Source organism: Lepidochelys kempii, chromosome 14 (genome assembly GCF_965140285.1).
Source record: "Lepidochelys kempii isolate rLepKem1 chromosome 14, rLepKem1.hap1, whole genome shotgun sequence".
In the NCBI taxonomy this organism is placed as follows: Eukaryota; Metazoa; Chordata; order Testudines; family Cheloniidae; genus Lepidochelys; species Lepidochelys kempii.
In genome coordinates, this window is record NC_136393.1 from 46,369,592 (window position 1) to 46,393,762 (window position 24,171).

The following is a 24,171-nucleotide window of genomic DNA, read 5'->3' on the forward strand; positions in this document are numbered from 1 at the left end:
CCCACTCTCCTCCCAGTCCTTGGGAGAGAACCTAGGAATCCTGACCCCATCCTCTCTGCTCTAACCCACTAGCCCCAATTCCCTCCTGGATGGTGCTCACTGGACTGTGAGGAAGAACTGTACACACCAAGGAGTCGAAGGAAATTGGTGGTTTATTGATGACATTTGTGGGCCACTATACAATACAAGCCACAGAGACAGATGTTTTCTCAGCCAGCTGGCAGGGTATGGGGAGAGTGCCCCAAATGCACACAGCACCCACTCCCCATGACCCCATTCCCTGCACAGATCTCCTCTGAGGGGCAGGGACTCTGTGGTCCAGTCATTCCTCAGCCTCCCTGCTTAGGAGCTGGTGGAATTTGGGACAGGGGTCCTGGCCCACCTGGGGGTTGGGCTGAGCCTCCACAACTCAGTGCACACAGATGGGAATGACAAAATATGGAACCAGTGCCCTTGAGAGAGTAAAGGCCCCATGTCCCTTTCCCCATCCCCTGAACCAGCTGGTTCCCCCTTCCCTGCCCCTCCCCACATCAGATCCAGCCTCCCCTAGAGGGGAAAGGCCCCTGTTCAACCACCTAATCATTGTCCCAGTAGCCGGGGTGGTGTCGCAAACCCCTAGAGCACATGGGCTTGGCACAACTCTTGCAAAACACCCATCCCCTGGAAGGGCAAGCCCGCCAGATCCTGACTTCCAGCATGCCCTATGGCTCAGTTCTCTCAGTTCAACTCAGACCTCAGTTGAAGAAGCATTGAACCATCATTTCTCCCATCGTTAACTGCTGTATCTATTATTATTTCTCCTGCTCTGACAGGGTGAGTGGCACTTTGCACGCGGGCTGGACTGGGCCGTGCTGGGTTTACAATCTGGATAGGCAAGGAAGGAAGTGGGGTTGGGCTTGGGGCTGGCTCAGACCTAAAATCTGGGGTCTGAAGCCAGCTATGGCTGTGAGGAGAGCTAAGGGGCGGGCTGACGAGGAGTAGGTTTAAGGGTTACAGGCTTAAGAGTTAGAGTCAGGTAGTCAGATTTGGGGAGCCAGGTTATAATTAGGGTGTTAGGGTTGGGCAATGGAGCTCAGGGGTTGCAGGTCCCGTTGGCTGTTAGGGGTAAGTATTAATACATGTGTGAGTGGCAGTGTAGACATTGACCCAGGGAGCCAGGACCGGGCTTCGTGGACAATAAACCTGGCTGAGCGCCTTCGCCACTGGACTGAGCCTGTGGTCTTCGTTTGCGAGTAACATCGAGCTCTGCTGAATGAACATGCTGCAGTATCTTCGAAGGACATTGCAGCTCCCGGGACAGAAGCACCGAGTGGCCTCAACAGGGTTACTAATGACGATCCCACCTACGGCACTTAGCCATGCTGGGTAGGGCTCTCGAGGCCTGCTGAACCGGCGATCTGCACAGAGCTGCACAGGGCACGGAAAGAACACGCACACACAAGTCGACTGATTACCCAACGTGTGAGTTGTTTGGATCAACAGAAGAACGAACAGGACGAGGATGCATTAATTAGCCGCAGGGGAAAAATTCACCTAATCTCTATTCACTCCTGACACACAAGCCCCTGGCTATCCCCTCACTGCCCTGGGCTTCCCCTCTCCCCACAGCTCCACCGACACTCCTCAATCCCAATCTGATCCCCCTGCTATCACGGCTCTGGGCTCCATCCCTCTCCCCCAGCTCTGCCGATCACCATCAGTCTCCTCCTGCAAACCCTGCCCCATCCAAGCCCTCACTTCTCCCCACTCCCCACAGATCCTGAGCCACAGCCTCTTGATTTCCCAGCTGTGGGCTTCCCCCCTCCACAGCTCTGCCAGTTCTCCGCAATCCCACCCAGCAGAAACTCCCCTGCTCTCTTGCTGCCCCAGATATCTATGCTAAATCTCCTTAGCGATATTAGGCTTGGAAAGATTACAATACATCGGTACACTTCATAATACATCGATTTCACTGCGCACACACAATCTGATGGAAAAATATTTCCATTGATAATCAATGAAATGTACAGATACTCAAAATAAGGAAAATCCCGCTTGAAAATGTATTGAAGTTCAACTTACTTTATATCTTTTGAGAGGGGGGGGTTGACAATTGATGTTTTACAGTGCATGAAACTTTAACTTATTGGCTCTCACCTGCCATTAAATAATTGTCTGACCTGCCCCCAGAATTTCCCAAAAGCTGAAATTAATAAAAATTGAAAAAAAATCCTTTAAAACGAACTTTGATATTATCCATCAAAATTATAAAGAAATAAACGTTGACTTCTGCCACGCCAAAGTAATATGCAGTCAGCATTCTGCCATGACTCACCCAACTTGGGTCAACAGTGACCAACTTGTGACTAGTGGTGGCAACTAGAAGAAACAAAACCCCTATTGCCAAATGAGGTTAAGAAGCAGCCCAGCACCTTCAGGCAATTTCAGACCTACTCCCACCCTCCCAGGAGGAACAAAGATGCCCAGAGCTGTCATTAATGATCCTGACTCAATCACATGATGTCAGAACCAGGATCTCACCTGGAGCGGCTCTCCCAAGCTAAGAGGGCTGCAGCAAGGGCAGGATTTGAAAGGGAGACCTCGGAAAATCTGCAGATGCTACAGGGAGCTGGGCAGCGGTGCTGTCCCCAGACAGATTTCAGAGGGGTAGCTTTCAGATGTGTATCAGCAAAAACAACAAGGAGTCCTAGTGGCATCTTAGAGACTAACCAATGTATTTGGGCATAAGCTTTCGTGGGCTATAACCCACTTTATCAATGCATGGAGTGAAAATACAGTAGGCAGGTATAAATATACAGCACCTGAAAAGATAGGAGTTGCCTTAGCAAGCGCGGGGTCAGTACCAACGAGGCCAATTCAATCAAGTTGACAAGAAGGCGTCTGGCATTTGGATGTGCCCTACCACAGGGACGCATTCACTCACTAGGGTCCTCTCCCCTCACAATCTGTGCTGACCTCCATACCCCAGCGTGGCATTAGGGGAATCAATGCAGCAGGGAGGGGTGTGGGGACTCACTAGGGGGCGCCCTCCCCTTGGAGTCAGTGCAGACCCAAATGCCCCGGACTGGTGCTGGGCTACAGCAAGTGCTCACCTGCTCATTAGCCATAAGCCCCGCTTGTCACTGAACATCCCCAGGCACTATCCTTCCAGGGTGGGGAATGCGCCTGGGTCCCCTGGCTAAACACCCCCTTTACTTCTTCCATTTTGCCCCCTACCCAAAAATCAACACTGTGCTTTCTTTGGACACAGGATCCCCAGTTCATTTCCTGTTACCCAGCTGCCCCTCCGCAGAGGTGGCTGCAATTCAGGGATCACGGCCCTTCAGGCCCTAGACCTCTCACCCTGTGAACCCAACTGGATCTCTGTTCCCAAAGCCCTTGACTCCTCCCCTGCAGCTCCACCCAGTCGGCCCCAATCCTCCTTCCCCCGTGTGTGCACAGCCCAATGAGAACATGGATTTGAGGATAAATAAGTCCCCGTGGCTGCTCCCTGACTGTTAATCTTGCTATCTGAGGCATCCACCCAGCTCCCATTCCTGCTGAGACGCAAGACACGACTGTGAGTGTGCCAAGGAGAAGGGCAGGTGAGTCTGTGCTACCCGGGGCCCCACTGGCTCAAAGATAGGGACAGAGGGGACCAGGGAGTGAATGAAGTGGAAGAACAGCAGGAATTGGGATCAGTCTAGGCAGTTACCCACCTAATACCCTTTCTACAGACCCCATTCTCAGAACTGGGGAGAGAACCCAAAGAGTCCTGCCTCCCAGCACCCCCTGCTCTCACTCACTGGTCCCCACTGCCTTCCCAGAGCATAAGAACATAAGAATGGCCCTACTGGGTCAGACCAAAGGTCCATCTAGCCCAGGATCCTGTCTTTGCACAGTGGCCAATACCAGGTACCCCACAGGGAATGAACAGAACAGGGAATCATCAAGTGATCCATCCCCTGTCGCCCATTCCCAGCTTCTGGCAAACAGAGGCTAGGGACACCATCCCTGATCATCCTGGCTAACAGCCATCGATGGACCAATCCTCCATGAATTTATCTAGTTCTTTTCTGAACCTTGTTACGGTCTTGCCCTTCACAACATCCTCCGGCAAGGAGTTCCACAGGGTGACTGTGCGCTGTGTGAAGAAATACTTCCTTTTATTCATTTTAAACCTGCTGCCTATTAATTTCATTGGGGGACCCCTAGTTCTTGTGATATGAGAAGCAGTACACAACACTTCCTTATCTACTTTCTCTACACCAGTCATGATTTTACAGACCTCAATCATATCTCCCCTTAGCCATCTTTTTTCCAAGCTGAAAAGTCCCAGTCTTATTCATCTCTCCTCATACGGAAGCCGTTCCATACCCCGAATCATTTTTCTTGCCCTTCTCTGAACCTTTTCCAATTCCAGTATCGCTTTTTTGAGATGGGGCGACCTCATATGCACACAGTGTTCAAGATGTGGGCATACCATGGATTTATATGAAGGCAACATGATATTTTCTGTCCTATTTCTGCCCGGTAGCAGGACTCTTGACTCCGGTCCCACAGTGGTATAACCCACCATACCCCATTCCCTATCCAGAACCAGTGATAGAACCCAGGAGCTCTGGCTCCCAGAGCCCGACACTCTAGCCCACTAGACCCCACTCCCTTCCCAAAGCTGAGGATAAAACCCAGGAGCCCTCAATCCCAGCCTCCCTCCCATCTCTAACCACTAGATCCCACTCCCCTCCCAGAATGAGAGTCAGGATTGATGCAGAGCAGGGAACACAGCAGGGAGCCAGAGCATGGGTGGAACCGACAAGGGGGTTCTATTTGCTAAAGGGGATCCATGCTGACATAGGGAGCATCCTCCTGCTGTCTGGATTTAGGTGGCTGGGATTGGATGGGACCCAGCACCCCGTAGAGGGGACAGACCATGTATCCAGTTCCCTATAACTCCCTCTGCGGGGGTTTCCCTTCCAGCTGCCGCGATGCTGGGACTCCTCCCCACTTTCCCCTGCCTGCTCCTCCTCTCCCTGCTGGGCTCCAGCTCTGGTTCCGATGACGATGGCACCGTGGTGCTCACCACCAGCGGCCCCATCCGGGGCAAGCGCCTCCAGGTCGGCTCCAGCACAGTGACGGCATTCCTGGGCATCCCCTACGCCGAGCCTCCCGTGGGGGCCTTGCGTTTCCAGAAGCCAATTCCCCACCAGCCCTGGAGCCACGTCCTGGAAGCCTCTAGCTTTGGCAATATGTGCCACCAGCCTCTGCTCACTGGTTACCCTCAGACTGAAACACAGACATTCAAAGTGCCACAGTCTGAGGACTGCCTCTTCCTCAATGTCTGGGTGCCCCATCCCCGTCCCTCTCCGCCAGCCGCCATCGTCACCTGGATCCACGGTGGTGGGTTCTTCACAGGGGCAGCCTCACTCGACATCTATGATGGGCGCTTCTTAGCCGCCACTGAGAACCTGATCGTGGCTTCCATGAACTACCGGCTGGGGGCGCTGGGCTTCCTGTCCCTGCCCCCGGCCGCCCCGGGGAACGCCGGCCTATGGGACCAGCGACTGGCGATGCGCTGGCTGCGGGACAACGCGGCCGCCTTCGGTGGGGACCCGGCCCATTTCTTACTCTTCGGCCACGATGCTGGGGCTCGATCAGTCGGCTTCCACCTCCTCTCCCCGGGGAGCCGGCCCCTCTTCACCAGGGCCGCACTGCAGAGCGGAGCCCCGAACGCACCATGCGCTTGGATTTCACTTGAAGAGGCCAAGGCGAGAGGCCAGAGGCTGGGCCAGCTGCTGGGCTGCTCCGATGGTAACAACACGGCCCTGGTGGCCTGCCTGCAGGGGAAGGAACCCGGGGAGTTCCCCAAACACCAGTTCTCCATCTTGAACCGCAAGAAGCAGCTGGGGCTCCCCTTTGTGCCGACACCAGATGGAGATTTCCTCCCTGATACACCACCAAGACTCCTGCAGGGCAGGCACGGCCAGCCAATACCCATCGGGCTTGGTTTCGTCACCAACGAAGGATCCTACATATTATACTTTGCTGCCCCCGGCTTTAACCTGGAGAACGCCAGCTCCATCGGCTGGGAGGAGCTGCTGCAGGTGGTGAGGCTGATAGTGCCAGGGGTGCCAGACAAGGCCATCCAAGCCATGGCACGGTGGTACATCCAGGAAGGGAAGAAGCAGGGAGAGGCACAGTACCGATGGGCCATGGAACAAATCGCTGGTGACTATGTAGTTGTGTGCCCGGTACTGGAGATGGCAAGGCAACAGGCAGAGGCTGGAAATCCTGTGTACACCTACCACTTCGCCCACCGCAGCAGTGGCTTGTCTATACCTGAATGGATGGGGGTGCCACACGGCTCTGAGATCCCCTACGTGTTCGGGACCCTGGCATCCGTGGTAGGATCCAACCACACAGAGGCTGAGGTAGCGCTGAGCCGCAGAGTGATGCAGTACCTTGCGGTGTACGCCTGGAGCGGGTAAGGCAATCCCCCACAATCCTCTTGTCCCCCTGATCCAGAAGACTGGGAGAAAGCTAATGCCATGCCAATTTATAAGAAGGTTTAATGGGATCACCTGGGTAATTATAGGGTCTTGATAAATTGGAAAAGGTCCAGAGAAGAGCCACGAGAATGTCTAAGGGATTAGAAACCTTGCCTTATAGCGATAGACTCAAGGATCTCAATCTATGTAGTTTAACTAGGAGAAGGTTAAGGGGCCTGTCATAAATATAAAGGGAAGGGTAACAACCTTCCTGTATGCAGTACTATAAAATCCCTCCTGGCCAGAGGCACAAAATCCTTTTCCCTGCAAAGGGTTAAGAAGCTCAGGTAACCTGGCTGGAAGCAAGCAATCCAACTCCATCAGAATCAGTAAGTACAAGCAAGGGAATGCATTAGCTTATTTTTGTTTTGGCTTGTGATTTTCTCTGTTCTGAGAGGAAAGTGTATTTCTGGTTTTCTTTTTGTAACCTAAAAGTTTGGCCCAGAAGGAAATCCTCTGTGTTTTTGAATCTTTTGTTACCCTGTAAAATTATTTTCCATCCTGATTTTACAGAGGTGATTTTTACCTTCTTTTTTTTTAAATAAAATCCTTCTTTTAAGAACCTGACTGATTTCTCTATTGTCCTAAGACCCACGGCTTTGGGTCTGTGATCACTTTGTAACCAATTGGTCAGGATATTATTCTCAAGCCTCCCCAGGAAAGGGGGTGTAAGGCTTGGGGGGGATATTTTGGGGGAATAGGAACTCCAAGTGGCCCTTTCCCTAATTCTTTGTTAAATAACTTGGTGGTGGCAGCTTACCCTGATAGGGCGGCATCCTCGTTGAAAGGACAAGTGAGAGATGCCATTTTAAGTAAGAGCAAAACTAGACACTCCCTTCCAGTTCAGATCCTCCTATCTATGCCCCCACATTCCCTGGCCATGTCCCCCTGCACCCCGTATGTTGCTCTGCTCCCCACACTACTCTGACCTGTCTGTGAGCACAAAGGATGTCCATCTTTGCTGAGGGAAGGCTGGTTTCAGACCCATTGCAAACAATGGAAAACAGTGGCCATCTTCCCTAGAGGAAGTCTCATTTTACAATGGCAGCCATTATTACTCAGGGCCGCCTGTGGCTTCAATTTCATGGAGAACAACGAAATAAAGTGGCCAAGTTTATAAAGGGCAACCTGTAGCATCACCCCATATGAAAAGACTGGGAGGCAGCACCCATCTTAACTGAGGGCAGCCTCTGGCTCCACTCTCATTTGCAGCAACATGGGATGGCAGCCATTTTGGAAAGAGGCCAAACCCCTGCATCTGGGATGTTAGACACCAGCTGGGGCACATTCCTGTCCCCACCAAGCCACAATACTAACCTAAGTGAGGCATGTTCATTTTCCATGCAGGAAACCCATGGTGGGAGAGGATAGCGGGAAGCAGTGGCCCACCTACGACCCCGCAAAGGAGAACTTTGAGCGCATCAGCCTGAAGCCGCCCAAACCTGAGAGGGCATTACCCGTCTCACGCTGTGAATTCTTGGCATCATTGCTGTCAGAGAAACCAAAAGTCCCAGGTGAGCATCAGCGGGATGAGAGGATGGCAGCCCTAGAGGGGAAAGGCCCCGTCTCTCCCCACCCCTCTCAGCCATCCAGGCCCCCAACCCTTGGGCTGGATTGGAGATGGCTCCCCTCCAGCAGCAAAAGATCCCAGCTCACATTCCCTTTTCCATGGGATCTTCTGGTCTCCTAGATTCTCCTGTCTGGGGGAGAACTTGCATATCCTGGGAACTCCAGATCCCATCTGCTGTGGGGCAGCCCCAGGCTCTACCCCATCTTCTCTTCCTCAGCCCCTCTGGGTAGGAAGATGACAACCTTGTTTCCTCTCCATCGGCTCCCCACGTAGCCCCCATTTCAGGGGAGGAGGCATGAGCTCAGACAGAGGGATTCCCGGTAGGGTGGCTGGGGATGAAGCGATGGATCTGAGGACACTGCGGGCTGAGGGTAAGTGGCCTGTAATGACACAGAAGAGAAAGGTGGCAAAGAAAGAATGACATACAGCTGGCTCTCGGGAGGGATGCAGCCACTGTGTAACTGTGTAAGACAGGGATTGAAGGAGAATCGAATAGTCACTGGGAATCCCGTGTGCCAGGGGGCCGCTTATGGGAGGCAGAACAGAAGCTTCCACGTTGGACCCTGGGGTCACAGATGCTGCAAAACTCGGGATCTCTAGCAGAACAGCGTTCCCCACTGCTAGAATATATTACTGGGGGGCACTAAATGTGGGGGGACAGCTCCCTCCTGACTCCCCCCCAAGCCGCTCTTTGCAGAAAAGCACCCCCTAGTGCACAGAGATTAGCACTGACCGTAAGAGATGAGCATCCCATACTGAGCCTTTGCAGCACCTGGTTTCCTCTGCAGATCTCCTCTCCTGTTTACAAGTAGACAAACCCCCGCAGAGTCTGAGCTCCTCCCCACTGCTGTTAACCGCACTCATTGTGTGTTCCACAGGAGAAGACCTGCCCAGCCTGGGGGGCCATGAATGAAGAGCTGAGCAATTACAATCCCCTTATGGGGGGAACCCTCCATGCAGACCAGAGGATCCAGTTCCTGTTAGTGCCTGCCAATTCATTAACGAGGATCCTGCTAATGAACCAGCTGGGAATCCATGGATTGACCCTCCCTCTGCAATTCCTCCACCCCCAGTGCATTAAAGCGTATTCAGTTTGGAGACAGAGCCCTGGTGTGTGAGGTTGATTAGCTCCTCCTGAGTAGGAGAGAGAGAGCGTGTTGGTGCGATGGGAGTTGTGTTGAGATAATGGGGAACAAAGATTACATCGGGGGTAAATGCTGCTCTGGTGTTTGAAGAGGCAAATGACAAAGTGCAGAGATCACACTCTGCACCCAGAGATATGGAACGCCGGAGTCCTGACTCCCAGCCTCTCCGGTCTAACCAACTAGACCCCAATGCCCTCCAAGGTCTGCGATAGAACCCAGGCGTCTTGACTTCCAGCTCACATGTCTCTAACCCTTAGACCCCCTCTCGTCCTCAGACAGGGGATAACACCCAGGAGTCCTAACTCCCAGCCCCCCTCTGCTCTAACCACTAGATCCCACTCTCCTCCCAGTCCTTGGGAGAGAACCCAGGAATCCTGACCCCCGGCCTCTCTGCTCTAACCCACTAGCCCCAATCCTCTCCTGGATGGTGCTCACTGGACTGTGAGGAAGAACTGTACACACCAAGGAGTCGAAGGAAATTGGTGGTTTATTGATGACATTTGTGGGCCACTATACAATACAAGCCACAGAGACAGATGTTTTCTCAGCCAGCTGGCAGGGTATGGGGAGAGTGCCCCAAATGCACACATCACCCACTCCCCATGACCCCATTCCCTGCACAGATCTCCTCTGAGGGGCAGGGACTCTGTGGTCCAGTCATTCCTCAGCCTCCCTGCTCAGGAGCTGGTGGAGTTTGGGACAGGGGCCCTGGCCCACCTGGGGGTTGGGCTGAGCCTCCACAACTCAGTGCACACTGATGGGAATGACAAAATCTGGAACCAGTGCCCTCGAGAGAGAGAGTAAAGGCCCCATGTCCCTTTCCCCATCCCCTGAACCAGCTGGTTCCCCCTTCCCTGCCCCTCCCCACATCAGATCCAGCCTCCCCTAGAGGAGAAAGGCCCCTGTTCAACCACCTAATCATTGTCCCAGTAACCGGGGTGGTGTCGCAAACCCCTAGAGCACATGGGCTTGGCACAACTCTTGCAAAACGCCCATCCCCTGGAAGGGCAAGCCCGCCAGATCCTGACTTCCAGCATGCCCTATGGCTCAGTTCTCTCAGTTCAACTCAGACCTCAGTTGAAGAAGCATTGAACCATCATTTCTCCCATCGTTAACTGCTGTATCTATTATTATTTCTCCTGCTCTGACAGGGTGAGTGGCACTTTGCACGCGGGCTGGACTGGGTCGTGCTGGGTTTACAATCTGGATAGGCAAGGAAGGAAGTGGGGTTGGGCTTGGGGCTGGCTCAGACCTAAAATCTGGGGTCTGAAGCCAGCTATGGCTGTGAGGAGAGCTGAGGGGCGGGCTGACGAGGAGTAGGTTTAAGGGTTACAGGCTTAAGAGTTAGAGTCAGGTAGTCAGATTTGGGGAGCCAGGTTATAATTAGGGTGTTAGGGTTGGGCAATGGAGCCCAGGGGTTGCAGGTCCCGTGGGCTGTTAGGGGTAAGTATTAATACATGTGTGAGTGGCAGTGTATAGAGTCATAGAATCATAGAATATCAGGGTTGGAAGGGACCCCAGAAGGTCATCTAGTCCAACCCCCTGCTCAAAGCAGGACCAATTCCCAGTTAAATCATCCCAGCCAGGGCTTTGTCAAGCCTGACCTTAAAAACCTCTAAGGAAGGAGATTCTACCACCTCCCTAGGTAACGCATTCCAGTGTTTCACCACCCTCTTAGTGAAAAAGTTTTTCCTAATATCCAATCTAAACCTCCCCCACTGCAACTTGAGACCATTACTCCTCGTTCTGTCATCTGCTACCATTGAGAACAGTCTAGAGCCATCCTCTTTGGAACCCCCTTTCAGGTAGTTGAAAGCAGCTATCAAATCCCCCCTCATTCTTCTCTTCTGCAGGCTAAACAATCCCAGCTCCCTCAGCCTCTCCTCATAACTCATGTGTTCCAGTCCCCTAATCATTTTTGTTGCCCTTCGCTGGACTCTCTCCAATTTATCCACATCCTTCTTGAAGTGTGGGGCCCAAAACTGGACACAGTACTCCAGATGAGGCCTCACCAATGTCGAATAGAGAGGAACGATCACGTCCCTCGATCTGCTCGCTATGCCCCTACTTATACATCCCAAAATGCCATTGGCCTTCTTGGCAACAAGGGCACACTGCTGACTCATATCCAGCTTCTCGTCCACTGTCACCCCTAGGTCCTTTTCCACAGAACTGCTGCCTAGCCATTCGGTCCCTAGTCTGTAGCTGTGCATTGGGTTCTTCCGTCCTAAGTGCAGGACCCTGCACTTATCCTTATTGAACCTCATCAGATTCCTTTTGGCCCAATCTTCCAATTGGTCTAGGTCCTTCTGTATCCTATCCCTCCCCTCCAGCGTATCTACCACTCCTCCCAGTTTAGTATCATCCGCAAATTTGCTGAGAGTGCAATCCACACCATCCTCCAGATCATTTATGAAGATATTGAATAAAACCGGCCCCAGGACCGACCCTTGGGGCACTCCACTTGATACCGGCTGCCAACTAGACATGGAGCCATTGATCACTACCCGTTGAGCCCGACAATCTAGCCAGCTTTCTACCCACCTTATAGTGCATTCATCCAGCCCATACTTCCTTAACTTGCTGACAAGAATACTATGGGAGACCGTGTCAAAAGCTTTGCTAAAGTCAAGAAACAATACATCCACTGCTTTCCCTTCATCCACAGAACCAGTAATCTCATCATAAAAGGCGATTAGATTAGTCAGGCATGACCTTCCCTTGGTGAATCCATGCTGGCTGTTCCTGATCACTTTCCTCTCATGCAAGTGCTTCAGGATTGATTCTTTGAGGACCTGCTCCATGATTTTTCCAGGGACTGAGGTGAGGCTGACTGGCCTGTAGTTCCCAGGATCTTCCTTCTTCCCTTTTTTAAAGATTGGCACTACATTAGCCTTTTTCCAGTCATCCGGGACTTCCCCGGTTTGCCACGAGTTTTCAAAGATAATGGCCAGTGGCTCTGCAATCACAGCCGCCAATTCCTTCAGCACTCTCGGATGCAACTCGTCCGGCCCCATGGACTTGTGCACGTCCAGCTTTTCTAAATAGTCCCTAACCGCCTCTATCTCCACAGAGGGCTGGCCATCTCTTCCGCATTTTGTGATGCCCAGCGCAGCAGTCTGGGAGCTGACCTTGTTAGTGAAAACAGAGGCAAAAAAAGCATTGAGTACATTAGCTTTTTCCACATCCTCTGTCACTAGGTTGCCTCCCTCATTCAGTAAGGGGCCCACACATTCCTTGGCTTTCTTCTTGTTGCCAACATACCTGAAGAAACCCTTCTTGTTATTCTTGACATCTCTGGCTAGCTGCAGCTCCAGGTGCGATTTGGCCCTCCTGATAACATTCCTACATGCCCGAGCAATATTTTTATACTCATCCCTGGTCATATGTCCAACCTTCCACTTCTTGTAAGCTTCTTTTTTATGTTTAAGATCCGCTAGGATTTCACCATTAAGCCAAGCTGGTCGCCTGCCATATTTACTATTCTTTCGACTCATCGGGATGGTTTGTCCCTGTAACCTCAACAGGGATTCCTTGACCCAGGCATTGACCCAGGGAGCCAGGACCGGGCTTCGTGGACAATAAACCTGGCTGAGCGCCTTCGCCACCGGACTGAGCCTGTGGTCTTCGTTTGCGAGTAACATCGAGCTCTGCTGAATGAACATGCTGCAGTATCTTCGAAGGACATTGCAGCTCCCGGGACAGAAGCACCGAGTGGCCTCAACAGGGTTACTAATGACGATCCCTCCTACGGCACTTAGCCATGCTGGGTAGGGCTATCAAGGCCTGCTGAACCGGCGATCTAACCACTGGGATCTAGTGGTCGACCTGAGTTGACCACCTCAAAGAATTCTAGTAGATTAGTGAGGCATGATTTCCCTTTACTGAAACCATGCTGACTCTTCCTCCACAAATTATATTCATCTCTATGTCTGACAATATTGTTCTTGATTATAATTTCAACCAGTTTGCCCAGTACCAGGACTCTTGACTCCGGTCCCACAGTGGTATAACCCACCATACCCCATTCCTTTCCCAGACCTGGGGATAGAACCCAGGAGCCCTGGCTCCCAGAGCCCGACGCTCTAGCCCACTAGCCCTGCCTTCCCAAAGCTGAGGATAGAATTCAGGAGTCCTCAATCCCAGCCTCCCTCCCAACTTGAACCACTAGATCCCAGTCCTCTCCCAGAATGGGAATCAGGATTGATGCAGAGCAGGGAATACAGCAGGGAGCCAGAGCATGGGTGGAAAGGACCAGGGGGTTCTATTTGCTAAAGCGGATCCATGCTGATGTAGGGAGCATCCTCCTGCTATCTGGATTTAGGTGGCTGGGACTGGAGGGGACCCAGCACCCTGTAGAGGGGAGAGGCCACGTATCTCGTTCCCTATAACTCCCTCTGGGAGGGGGTTTCCCTTCTAGCTGCCGCGATGCTGGCACTCCTCCTCGCTTTCCCCTACCTGCTCCTCCTCTCCCTCTTGGGCCCCAGCTCTGGCTCCGATGACGATGGCACCGTGGTGCTCACCACCAGTGGCCCCATCCGGGGCAAGCTCCTCCAGGTCGGCTCCAGCACAGTGACGGCCTTCCTGGGCATCCCCTACGCCGAGCCCCCCGTGGGAGCCTTGCGCTTTCAGAAGCCAATACCCCACCAGCCCTGGAGCCAGATCCTGGAGGCCACCAGCTTCAGCAATGACTGCCTGCAGTCTCCACTTACTGGTTACCCTGAGGCAGAAACATGGACACCCAAAATGCCACAGTCCGAGGACTGCCTCTTCCTAAACATCTGGGTGCCCCATCCCCGGACCAATGATATGTTCTCCATGATTGTCTGGATCCATGGCGGGGGGTTCTTCTCAGGTGCAGCCTCCCTCGACATCTATGATGGGTGCTTGTTAGCCGCCACCGGGAACATGATCGTGGCCTCCATGAACTACCAGCTGGGGGGCACTGGGCTTCCTGTCCCTGCCCCCGGCCGTCCCGGGGAACACCGGCCTGTGGGACCAGCGACTGGCGATGTGCTGGCTGTGTAAGAACGCAGCTGCCTTCAGTGGAGACCCAGCCAGCTTCCTCCTTTTCGGCCTGGGCGCTGGGGCTGCGTCACTTAGCTTCCGCCACCTCTCCCCAGGAAGCCGGCCCCTCTTCACCCACGCAGCGCTGCAGAGCACAGCCCCAAATGCACCATGGGCTTGGATTTCACTCAAAGAGGCCCAAGAGAGAGGCCAGAGGCTGGGCCATCTGCTGGGCTGCGCTGAGACACGGCCCTGGTGGGCTGCCTGCAGGGGAAGGAAGCAAGGGAGTTCCCCAAACACCAGTTCTCTGTGTTGCTCCAGAAGGACCTGCTGGCGTTCCCCTTTGTGCCGACACCAGACTGGGATTTCCTCCCTGATACACCACCAAGACTCCTGCAGGCCAGGCACAACCAGCCTATGCCCATCGTGGCCGGTTTCACCGCCAATGAAGGCTCCTACATGCTTATCTATGGTGCTCCCAACCTCAACCTGGAGAACGCCAGCAATGTTGGCTGGGAGGAGCTGCTGCAGGTGGTGAGGCTGATGGTGCCAGAAGCCCCAGAATTGGCCATCCGAGCCGTGGCAGAGCGGTACTGCAAGGAAGGGGAGGGGCAGGGCGAGGCACGATACCGATGGGCCACGGATGAAATTGCTGGCGACTACCCTTTTGTGTGCCCGGTAGCCGAGGTGGCTAGGCGAGAGGCAGAGGCCCGAAGTCCTGTGTACGCCTACTACTTCACCCACCGCACGAGCGGCTTATCTACACCTGAGTGGACGGGGGTGCCATACGGCTCTGGGCTGCCCTACCTGTTCGGGACCCTGGCGTCCGTGGGAGAAGCCAACCACACACACACGGAGGCCGAGGCAACGATGAGCCAAACGATGATGCAGTACTGCGGGAAGTTTGCCGGGAGCAAGTAAGGGAATCTTCTTGTGCCCCTGAGGCAGCCCGGGAAAACAGCTAGCCTGTAACTCTTTGGCCAAGTGTCCGTAACATACAGGAAGACCCGACTCAGAGCCATGGCAAAGAAGGGGTCCCTTTGAAACATAGCTAATCTGTTTGGTTGAAGCCCTTGATCGAGAGCTGAACTTACTTCAGGGAGGTAAAATCTGACCCCCTGATTCCAGGGTAGGGCTAATTCCCTTCTTCCCTCACCAGGATGTCCGTGATCCCATGAACACAACCATCCTCGTTCAAGGAAACAAGGTTTTTAGCTAGGAGCTAGTACTCTCAAAGCTCTGCCTGCTCTTTCCCAGCCCTGCCACACAAACTCAGGGGATGTCTCTGCTACGGAGACTATACGGGCATGGCTACACCAACTATCAAGTAGATGCAGCCTGCACCAGCCAAAAGGGTTTTTCCAGCAGTGGAGCAGCAGTCATATTTGTGGGTTTTCTCACATCTCTGACTGAGTTAAGAGTGGCAACTTAACTTTTAAGCGTACACCAGGGCATAGATACAAAGATACACTCCCTTATGTCAAAAATAAGCAAGCAAAACTCCAAAAAAAAATCTCTTCAACATTCCCCATTCTAGTCCTATCCACGCATCTTGGGTCCGTTGTTTCCTAGATTAGGGAAGGGACGGCAGCTATACAAAAAAATAACAATAATAACAATATACCACACATGGAAGAAATGAGAATTTGATAGCAATGAATATAAATCAGACATTAGCAATTGTAGAAAATTGAGGAGGGAATCAAAGAGTCACAAGGAGAAATCTATGACCAGTGGAGTTAAGGACAATAAGGATTTTTTAAAATGATAGTAAGAACAAAAAGAATCCTGATAATGGGATTAGTCCATTACTAGGTGGAAATGGCAGAATTATCAATAGTAATGCAGAAACGGTGGAAGTCTACAATAAATAATTCTGTTCTGTATTTGGGGGAAAAACAGATGATATAGTCTCATCATATGGGGATGACAACACTCTTTCCATTACACTAGTATCTCTGGAGGATGTTAAACAGAAGCTACCAAAATTAGACATTTTTAAATCAGCAGGTCCAGATAATCTGAATCCAAGAGTTTTAAAAGAGCTGACTAAGGAGCTCTCTGGCTCATTAATGTTGATTTTCAAAATATTTTGGAGCACAGGGGAAGTTCCAGAAGATGGGAAGAAAGATAATGTCATGCCAATTTATAAAAGGGGTAAATGAGATCACCTGGGCAATTATAGGGTGTTGATAAATTGGAGAGGGTCCAGAGAAGAGCCATAAGAATGACAAAAGGATTAGAAAACCTGTTTTATAGTGACAGAATCCAGGATCTCAATCTATGTAGCTTTACTGAGAGAAGGTGAAGAGGTCTATAAATACCTACCTAGGAACCAAATATTTAGTAATGGGCTTTTCAGTCTAGCAGAGTAAGGTCTGACATGATCTAAAGGTGGGAAGTCAAAGCAAGATAAATTCAGACTTCAAATAAGATATACAGAGGAATTAATGATTGGAACAATTTTCTAAGGGTCATGGTAGATTCTCCATCACTGATGATTTTTAAATTAAGCTTGCATCTTTTTCTAAAAGATTTGCTCTAGGAATTGTTTGGGGAAACTCCTGTAGCCTGTGTTATAGAGGAGGTCAGATGAGATGATCACTATGGTCCCTTCTGGGCTTGGAATCTATGAATCTAGGAAGGGCCATTGTCTACCCTTTATCCATGTGTTCTCACACCTGCCACCCTGTTCCCATCCCTGCAGTAACACAGCCAATGTGACACATATTGTGAGCTCTACACATGGGAAAATCCCCAACTGTGCAGCATTGGGCACTGCATGGAGTGCCTGGGACATCTGCAAATTACACCTACTAGCAGGATGGTGCCCCTTCTACTTCCCCATCTACCCCACAGGGGGAGCGGGGGAGCTGCATATGCAGATTAGTCCAGGAAGCTGGCCTCTGTTCCCCTACTTTGCCTCCAGAGGGAGCCAGAGAGCAGCTATTCCCACAGGCCACCTCCACCATCTTTCCTCCAGGCCACGTCCCTGCTACTTGCAGGCCTTCAAGCAGAGGGAAACCTTCTAAACTTAGGGCAGCCTGTGGCTATTGGCTCCTTTAAGAACAATGGCAGGTGGTGGCCATCTTTCCTAGGGACACCCTGGCTGCCACGTGAAAGGGCTGTAGGCAAAAGGCAGCTGACTCAGGACAGCTTGTGGCTTCAATCTCTTTGACCACATTGGGAGATGGTGGCCATTTTTGGTTAGGGTAGCATGTGACCTCATCCTAGTTGGACGGACAACTGAGAGGCGCCATCTTAAGTGAGGACAAATGGTGGCTTCAGATTTCCTTCCAGTTCAGATCCTCCTATCTATGCCCCTATGTTCCCTGACATCCCAGTGTAATTCCCTGTCTCCCCACACACACACACACACACGCATGTTACTCTGCTCCCCACACTGTCCCTTCCTATGTCTATGAGCACAAAGGATGCCCATCTTCCCTGGGGGAAGCCTGGCTTCAGTCCCATTAGAAACAATGGGGAACAGTGGTCATCTTTCCTAGGGTCAGTCTCACTTTACAAAGAGCCGTAGCCCAATGGCAACAATCATAAATCAGGGCAGCCTGTGACTTCCATGTCAACAAGATCAATGGGGACATTACTCAGCTTTATAATGGGCAACCTGTAGAGTCACCCCATATAAAGAAAGTACAAGGCAGCAGCCATCTTAACTCAGGGCAGCCTCTGGCTTCACTCTTATTGGGAATAAGGGATGGCAGCCATTTTGGAAAGTGGCCAAATTGGCTCCTAATGACCCCTGCAACTGGGATGTCAGACTCAAGTCAGAGCATGTTCCCATCCCTGCCCAGGCCTAGTACTAATCTCTGCAGAGTGTGTTGAATTTCCCCACAGGATCCTCAAAGAGATAGGGGTCAGTGGGAGGCAATGGCACCCCTACAACCCCACAAAGCAGAACTTCTTTCGCATCGGACTGGAGCCGCCCCAAGTCAAGGAGACAGCCCCTGCCCACCACTGCACGTTCTTGGCAACACTGCTCACATAGAAGCCGAGCTCTATTGGTGAGTATCAGAGGGCTGAAAGGACAGCGGCCCTAGAGGGGAAAGTCCTCATGTCTCCCCACCCCTCTGACTGTTAAGGAAAAGTTAGCACATGTGACTCCATTTTGGTTTGGGGCCCACCATTGTTTAAATGCCAGCACATCATACACCAGGAGGAGTAATCCTCAGATATTGAATCCCTGTGAAAATCCTCCTCCTTGTCTCCAGCCTGCCTTGACTCCCAGTATCTGGTTTTTGTCAGTCTCTAACTCCCTGTCTCTTGGCCTTGATGTGAGGCCTCCCATCCTGATAATAAAAGTTACTGATGCATAGCTTTAGGACCATGCTGTGTAATTAACATACTGGTATAGCACGAGGAATGCACCAAGCAGGGATAGGTGGTAGATAAGACAAGGGTTTGTTTATTAGCTAAGGTTTCCGATGCACGAGAGCAACATGCTTTGCTAAAAAGTATATAACCTTTGTATAATCTGCATTCAGGGTCCCCTCCTGGCTAGCAGGGGGGCACCACGCTCGAGCGTAATAAACTTAGTGTCTTTTGGGAACTCTGCAGTTGTGGACTTTGTTTCTGTGCCTCAGCCTAGATTCGAACTGTGCGTGTCCTATCAGGTATAATTCGCAGCACTGGTGTGCGTGTCCTATCAGGTATAATTCGCAGCATTTGTGTGCGTGTCCTACAAGGTGTAATTCGTAGCACTTGTGTGCGTGTCCTACCAGGTGTAATTCGTAGCACTTGTGTGCGTGTCCTACAAGGTATAATTCGCAGCAGTTATGTGCGTGTCCTACAAGGTGTAATTCGTAACATGACCCAGCCAGTCCTAGAGGAGAAAGACTCTGAATCATATTCACACTTCCATGGGATCTTCTGGCCTGCTAGAGATGCCCCTTTTTCCTGCCTGGGGTAGATCTCTTGTCCCCTGGGAACTCCAGAATCCATCTACTATGGGGCAGCCCCAGGTTCGGCCCCATCTTCACTTGCTCAACCCCTCTGAGCAGGACAATAACACCCGTGTTTCCTGTACCAGCCAAACTCCATACACACCCCTTTCCAGTGGAGGAGGCATGAGCTAAGACAGGGTGATGCCTAACAGGGGTGGGTGAGGATGGAGGAATGGATCCAAGGACAGAGGGGGCTAGGGGCAGGTGGCCCATAATGGCACTGAAGAGAAAAGAGGCAGTGAAAAAATAACACACAGCTGGCTCTGGGGAGGGGCATGGCCATTGTGTAACTGTGCAGCACAGGAAGTGAAGGAGGATCCAAAAGAGGCTAGGAATCTTTTATGCCAGAGGCGGAGGGGCTCTTATGGGAGGTAGAGCAGAATGTTGCACATTGGACAGTGGGGATCACAGATGCTGGGAAACACAGGACCTCCACCAGCACAGCATCCCATACTGCTAAAATATAGCAGTGGGGGAGCACTGTCTGTGCGGGGACAGCCCTCTGATGATCCCCCCATGCTGCTCTTTGCAGCAAAGCGCCCGCAAGTGCACAGGGATTTGCACCGACTGCAAGGGGTGAGTATCCCATACTGAGCCCGTGCAGCACCTGGTTTCCCCTGCAGGTCTTCCCTCCCATCTGCGACTAGACCAAACCCTGCATAGTCTGAGCTCATCCCCACTGCTGTTAACCCCACTCGCTCTGTGTCCTGCAGGAGCAGACCCAAGAAGACATGTCCGGTTCAGGGGGCTGTGAATGAAGAGCTGAGCACTTACAATCCCCTGACAGGCGGAACCCTCCCTGCAGACAAGAGCATCCAGTGCCTGTTAGTATCTGTTGATTCATTAACGAGGCTCCTGCTAATAAACTCCCTTGGAATCCATGGATTGACCCTCCTTCTGCAACTCTTCCATATACAGTGCATTAAAGATATTCAGTCTAGAGACAAAACCCTGGTGTGTGATGTTGATTAGCTGATCCTGAGCAGGGGAGAGAGAGTGAGTGTGTTTGTGTATGTGTGTGTTTGTGTGTGTGTGTTTTGGGGTTAAATGTTGAAATAATGAGTTACACAGATTACATTGGTGGGGAGGGTGAGGAGGTTAAATGATGCTCTGGGTTTTCACAAGGCAAATGACAAAGCCCAGAGATCACACTGTGCATTCAGAGCTAGAAATGAATCCCAAGAGTCCTGACTCCCAGCCTCCGCTGGTCTAACCAACTAGACCCCGATCCCCTCCCAGAGCTGAAATAGAACCCAGGCATCTTGGCTTCCAGCTCACACTTGTCTAATCCACCAAATCCCACTCTCGTCCCCAAGCTGAAGATAATTACTCTTTGGGGAGTTCTGTGCCAAAAAATTAAAAATTCTGTGCACATTATTTTAAAATTCTGCAAAATTCTGCATATTTTATTTGTCAAAGTAACACAATATAATCAGACGTGTTTCAATTATTTTGGTAATTTATCTCAAAATACCTGTCAGCAAGTATGTCTGAAACAATACAGACAACAAAAAAGATTCAGGAAATGTTTTTTGACAAATCATTTCCTTAGTAAGCATATTAATGCAGAACTTTGAGTAATAATTCATTTAAACTACAACGCAGAAACAAATTTCCCGCCCACCCCCAGAAGCAGTTGAAAGGCTTGGGGGAATCAGGGGTAACAGAAGAGCTAAGGGAGAGTGAAGTAATTGCTGGAAAGGAGCCTGTAAAGGACTTGTAAAGGATTGTTGGGAGTGGGTGGGAGAAATATTGGACAAGTGTTTTGGGGGGCAGGGAGGGATTGTTAGGGAGTTAGGGAGCCTCCCCCATGCAGAGCCTGGCTGACCCCTTGGCTCTCTCATGTAGTCAGGCACATCTGCCCCTGTCCCCATATGTCCCTGCACCCCATCCCCCCATCCCCACGTGTCCTTCTATCCCCACTCAGCCACTGTCCTCCACCCATGTGTTCCTACACCCTCTCCCCCTGTTCCCATTTGGCCCTGTGCCCCCATTCAGCCATCCCCTCCCCCATGTTTCCCTGTACACCCTCCCCCCTGTCCCCATGAGGCCCTGTGCCCCCTCTCAGCCACCTCCTTCCTCCATGTGGCCCTGCACACCCTCCCCATCCCAATGTATCCTTGAACACCCTCCCCGCATCCCCTTGTGGCCTTGCACCCCTACTCCAATTCAGCCCCTGCTCCAGTTTCTCCCCCCTTCCAGCTGTTATGAACCCCTGTCTGTGCCCCCCCCAAGAAGTTCCATGTGCCCCTCGCTGTCTGTCCCCACATATACCATGCCTCCTGACCTGGCCCCACTGGCAGGGCATTGTGAGGAAGGAAGCCTCTTCTCTTCCCTCTCCCCACCTGGGGCTGGCCAATGAGTGGATGCTTTCTGTTCTGGCACCACAGAGGATCCTAGTGGGCAAAATGCACAACTGCAGCAGAAGGCATTTTCTGTTGCGGGGATGGGGGTGGATTCTGCGTGGCACATGAATTCTGCGCATGTGCAATAACACAGAATTCCTCCAGGAGTAGATAATACCCCGGAGTCCTAACTCCAAGCACCCCCTCTGCTCTAACCACTCCCCTCCCATTTCTTGGGATAGAACTCAGAAGTCCTCTCTCCCAGCCTTCATGATCTAACCCACTGAACCCCTTCCCCTCCTTGCTGGTAATCAGTGGATAGTGAGGAAGAGCCGTACACACCAGCAAGTCTCAGCAAATCAGTGGTTTATTTATAACACTTGTGGGCCATTATATGATACAAGCCACAGAGACAGGTTCTTGCTCAGCCCTTAGCCTCCCTGCTCAGGGGCTTGTGGGGTTTGGCACAGGGGCACCTGCCCACCTGAGGGCTGAGCCTCCACAACTCATTGTGGGAATGATCAACTCCGGAACCAGAGTCCCCACTCCCCCGAGGGCAAAGACCCCATGTCCCTTTCCCCATCCTCCTGAGGCAGATGATTCCCCTTTGGGGGGCAGGGAGAGGGGCTCAGACACCCCCTAGTGGGATAGGGGACAGACTGTCAGAGGCAAAGAGAGCAGGGAAAGAGGCTCAGACCACCTTAGAAGGGCAAGCCCTCCAGATCCCCACTTCTAGAATGCCCTATGGCTCAGTTCTCTCAGATCTCCTCGGATCTCAGTTGAAGCAGCATCAAACCACCATTTCTCTCATCATTCACTGCTGCCTTTATTATTATTTCTCTGGCTTTGAAAGGGCAAGTGGGGTGAATCAGATGGGCTGTGCTGGGATGGGTTTACAGTGTGGATAGGCAAGGAAGGAAGTAGGGTGGGATTGGAGCTGGCTCAGACCTAAAATTTGGGGTCTAAAGCCAGCTATAGTTGAGAGGGGGTTGAGAAGAACTGGCAGGAGGGGTGTCTCGGGGTAGATTTAAGGGTTAAAAGTTTAAGAGTTAGAGTCAGGTGGTCAAATGTTGGGACCAGAGTTATAATTAGGGTGTTAGGGTCAGTTTTTGGAGCTTGGCGGATCCAATTCCAGTTGGATGTTAGGGTTAAGTGGTAGGGTGGCTGGAACTGTTACGTTCAGGGTTAGGGTGATGCAGATAAGGTTACAGGAGAGGCAACAGGCTTGTAAAGTAGGACAGGGCGTGGGGTTGAATGGTGGGGTTCTTGGTTAGCATTAGTGGGGATGGGGTAGAGTGCAGAGGTGGGGACAGGATGAGAGGGCTGGGAGGCTGGGTTAGGTGGCAGGGTGATAGGGTTGTGGGATAAGAGAAGCATAATAGGGTTACAATTAGGGTGTAGAACAGGGGTCTCAAACTCAAAGGACCACGAGGGCCACATGAGGACTAGTACATTGGCCCAAGGGCCGCATCACTGACCCCACTCCACCCCTTCCATGAGGCCCTGCCCCTGCCCCACCTCTTCCCACCCCTTCCCTGCCCCCATTCCAACCCCTTTCCTGAAATCCCCACCCCAACTTCACCCCCTCCCTGCCCCCAGGGTGTGCAGGAGGAGTGCAGGGTGCAGCAGGGGGCTCAGGGCAGGGAGTTGGGGTGCAGGAGGGGTGTGGGGTACGGCAAGGGGCTCAGGGCAGGGGGTCCGAGAGCGGGGTGCAGCAGGGGACTCAGGGCAGGTGGTCGGGGTGCAGGACGGGTGTGGGGTGTGGCAGGGGGTTCGGCTGCAGGAGGGGTTCTGGGGGCAGGCTCCAGCCCATGCACCGGGAGCAGGGCAGGCTCCCCACCTGCCTGCCCTGCCCCTGCGCCGCTCTGGGAAGCAGCCAGAACCTGGTGGGAGGGCCGGGGGGACACAGGGGTCTGTGTATTGCCCTGGCCGCGCCTCCAGGCACCACCCCCCGCAGCTCCCATTGGCTGGGAACGGGGAACCGCAGCCAATGGGAGCTTCGGGGGAGGTACCTGGAGGCGCGTCCAGGGCAACACACAGACCCCTATGTCCTGTCCCCCTCCCATCCTCCTCCTCCTCCCCCAGGTCCCGGCCACTTTCCAGAGCGGCAAGGGGGCAGGGCAGGCAGGCAGGGAGCCTGCCCTGCCCCCAGTGCAGGCTGGGCCAGGCCGGAGCCTCTGTAGGTAAACGCCGGGGGAGTTGGCGGGCCGCAGAAAATAACCCCACGGGCCATGTGTTTGAGACCCCTGCTGCAGAATAAGGGTTGGTCGACAGGATTAAGGGATTGGCTTTGGGCACTAGCAATTGGGCGGGTTAGGTTTGGGGTTTCAGTGTTAGGGTTAGGGCTATGGATATGGGGTTAAGGCAAGAGTGTTAGCATTAGGGCTATTGGTATGCGGTTAAGAAATGAGTGTTAGGGTTTGGGTTTCACTGTTAAGGTTTCAGAGTAGCAGCCGTGTCAGTCTGTATTCGCAAAAAGAAAAGGAGGACTTGTGGCACCTTAGAGACTAACCAATTTATTTGAGCATGAGCTTTCGTGAGCTACAGCTCACTCCATCGGATGCATACTGTGGAAAGTACAGAAGATCTTTTTATACAGACAAACCATGAAAA

The 24,171-nt window shown here is 52.3% G+C and overlaps 1 protein-coding gene and 1 pseudogene across 1 annotated transcript; both read left to right on the forward strand.

Moving 5' to 3' along the window:
• The first annotated feature begins 4,967 nt into the window (after positions 1–4,967).
• On the forward strand, positions 4,968–9,010 carry LOC140897530 (acetylcholinesterase). The gene is made up of 3 exons (XM_073310247.2): positions 4,968–6,463; positions 7,875–8,041; positions 8,976–9,010. Exons 1-3 carry the CDS (start codon positions 4,968–4,970, stop codon positions 9,008–9,010), a joined length of 1,698 nt encoding a protein of 565 aa, XP_073166348.1.
• A 4,660-nt stretch (positions 9,011–13,670) lies between these two features.
• LOC140897531 (acetylcholinesterase-like) lies at positions 13,671–19,971 on the forward strand (annotated as a pseudogene).
• Positions 19,972–24,171: the final 4,200 nt, after the last annotated feature.

Excerpts from the sequence above, each read along its gene's own strand:
- LOC140897530 (XM_073310247.2), top strand. The coding sequence starts at position 4,968 with ATGCTGGGACTCCTCCCCACTTTCCCCTGCCTGCTCCTCCTCTCCCTG. Across the intron at positions 6,464-7,874 it reads GCGGTGTACGCCTGGAGCGG|GAAACCCATGGTGGGAGAGG; the intron begins GTAAGGCAATCC and ends TTTTCCATGCAG. Across the intron at positions 8,042-8,975 it reads AGAGAAACCAAAAGTCCCAG|GAGAAGACCTGCCCAGCCTG; the intron begins GTGAGCATCAGC and ends TGTGTTCCACAG.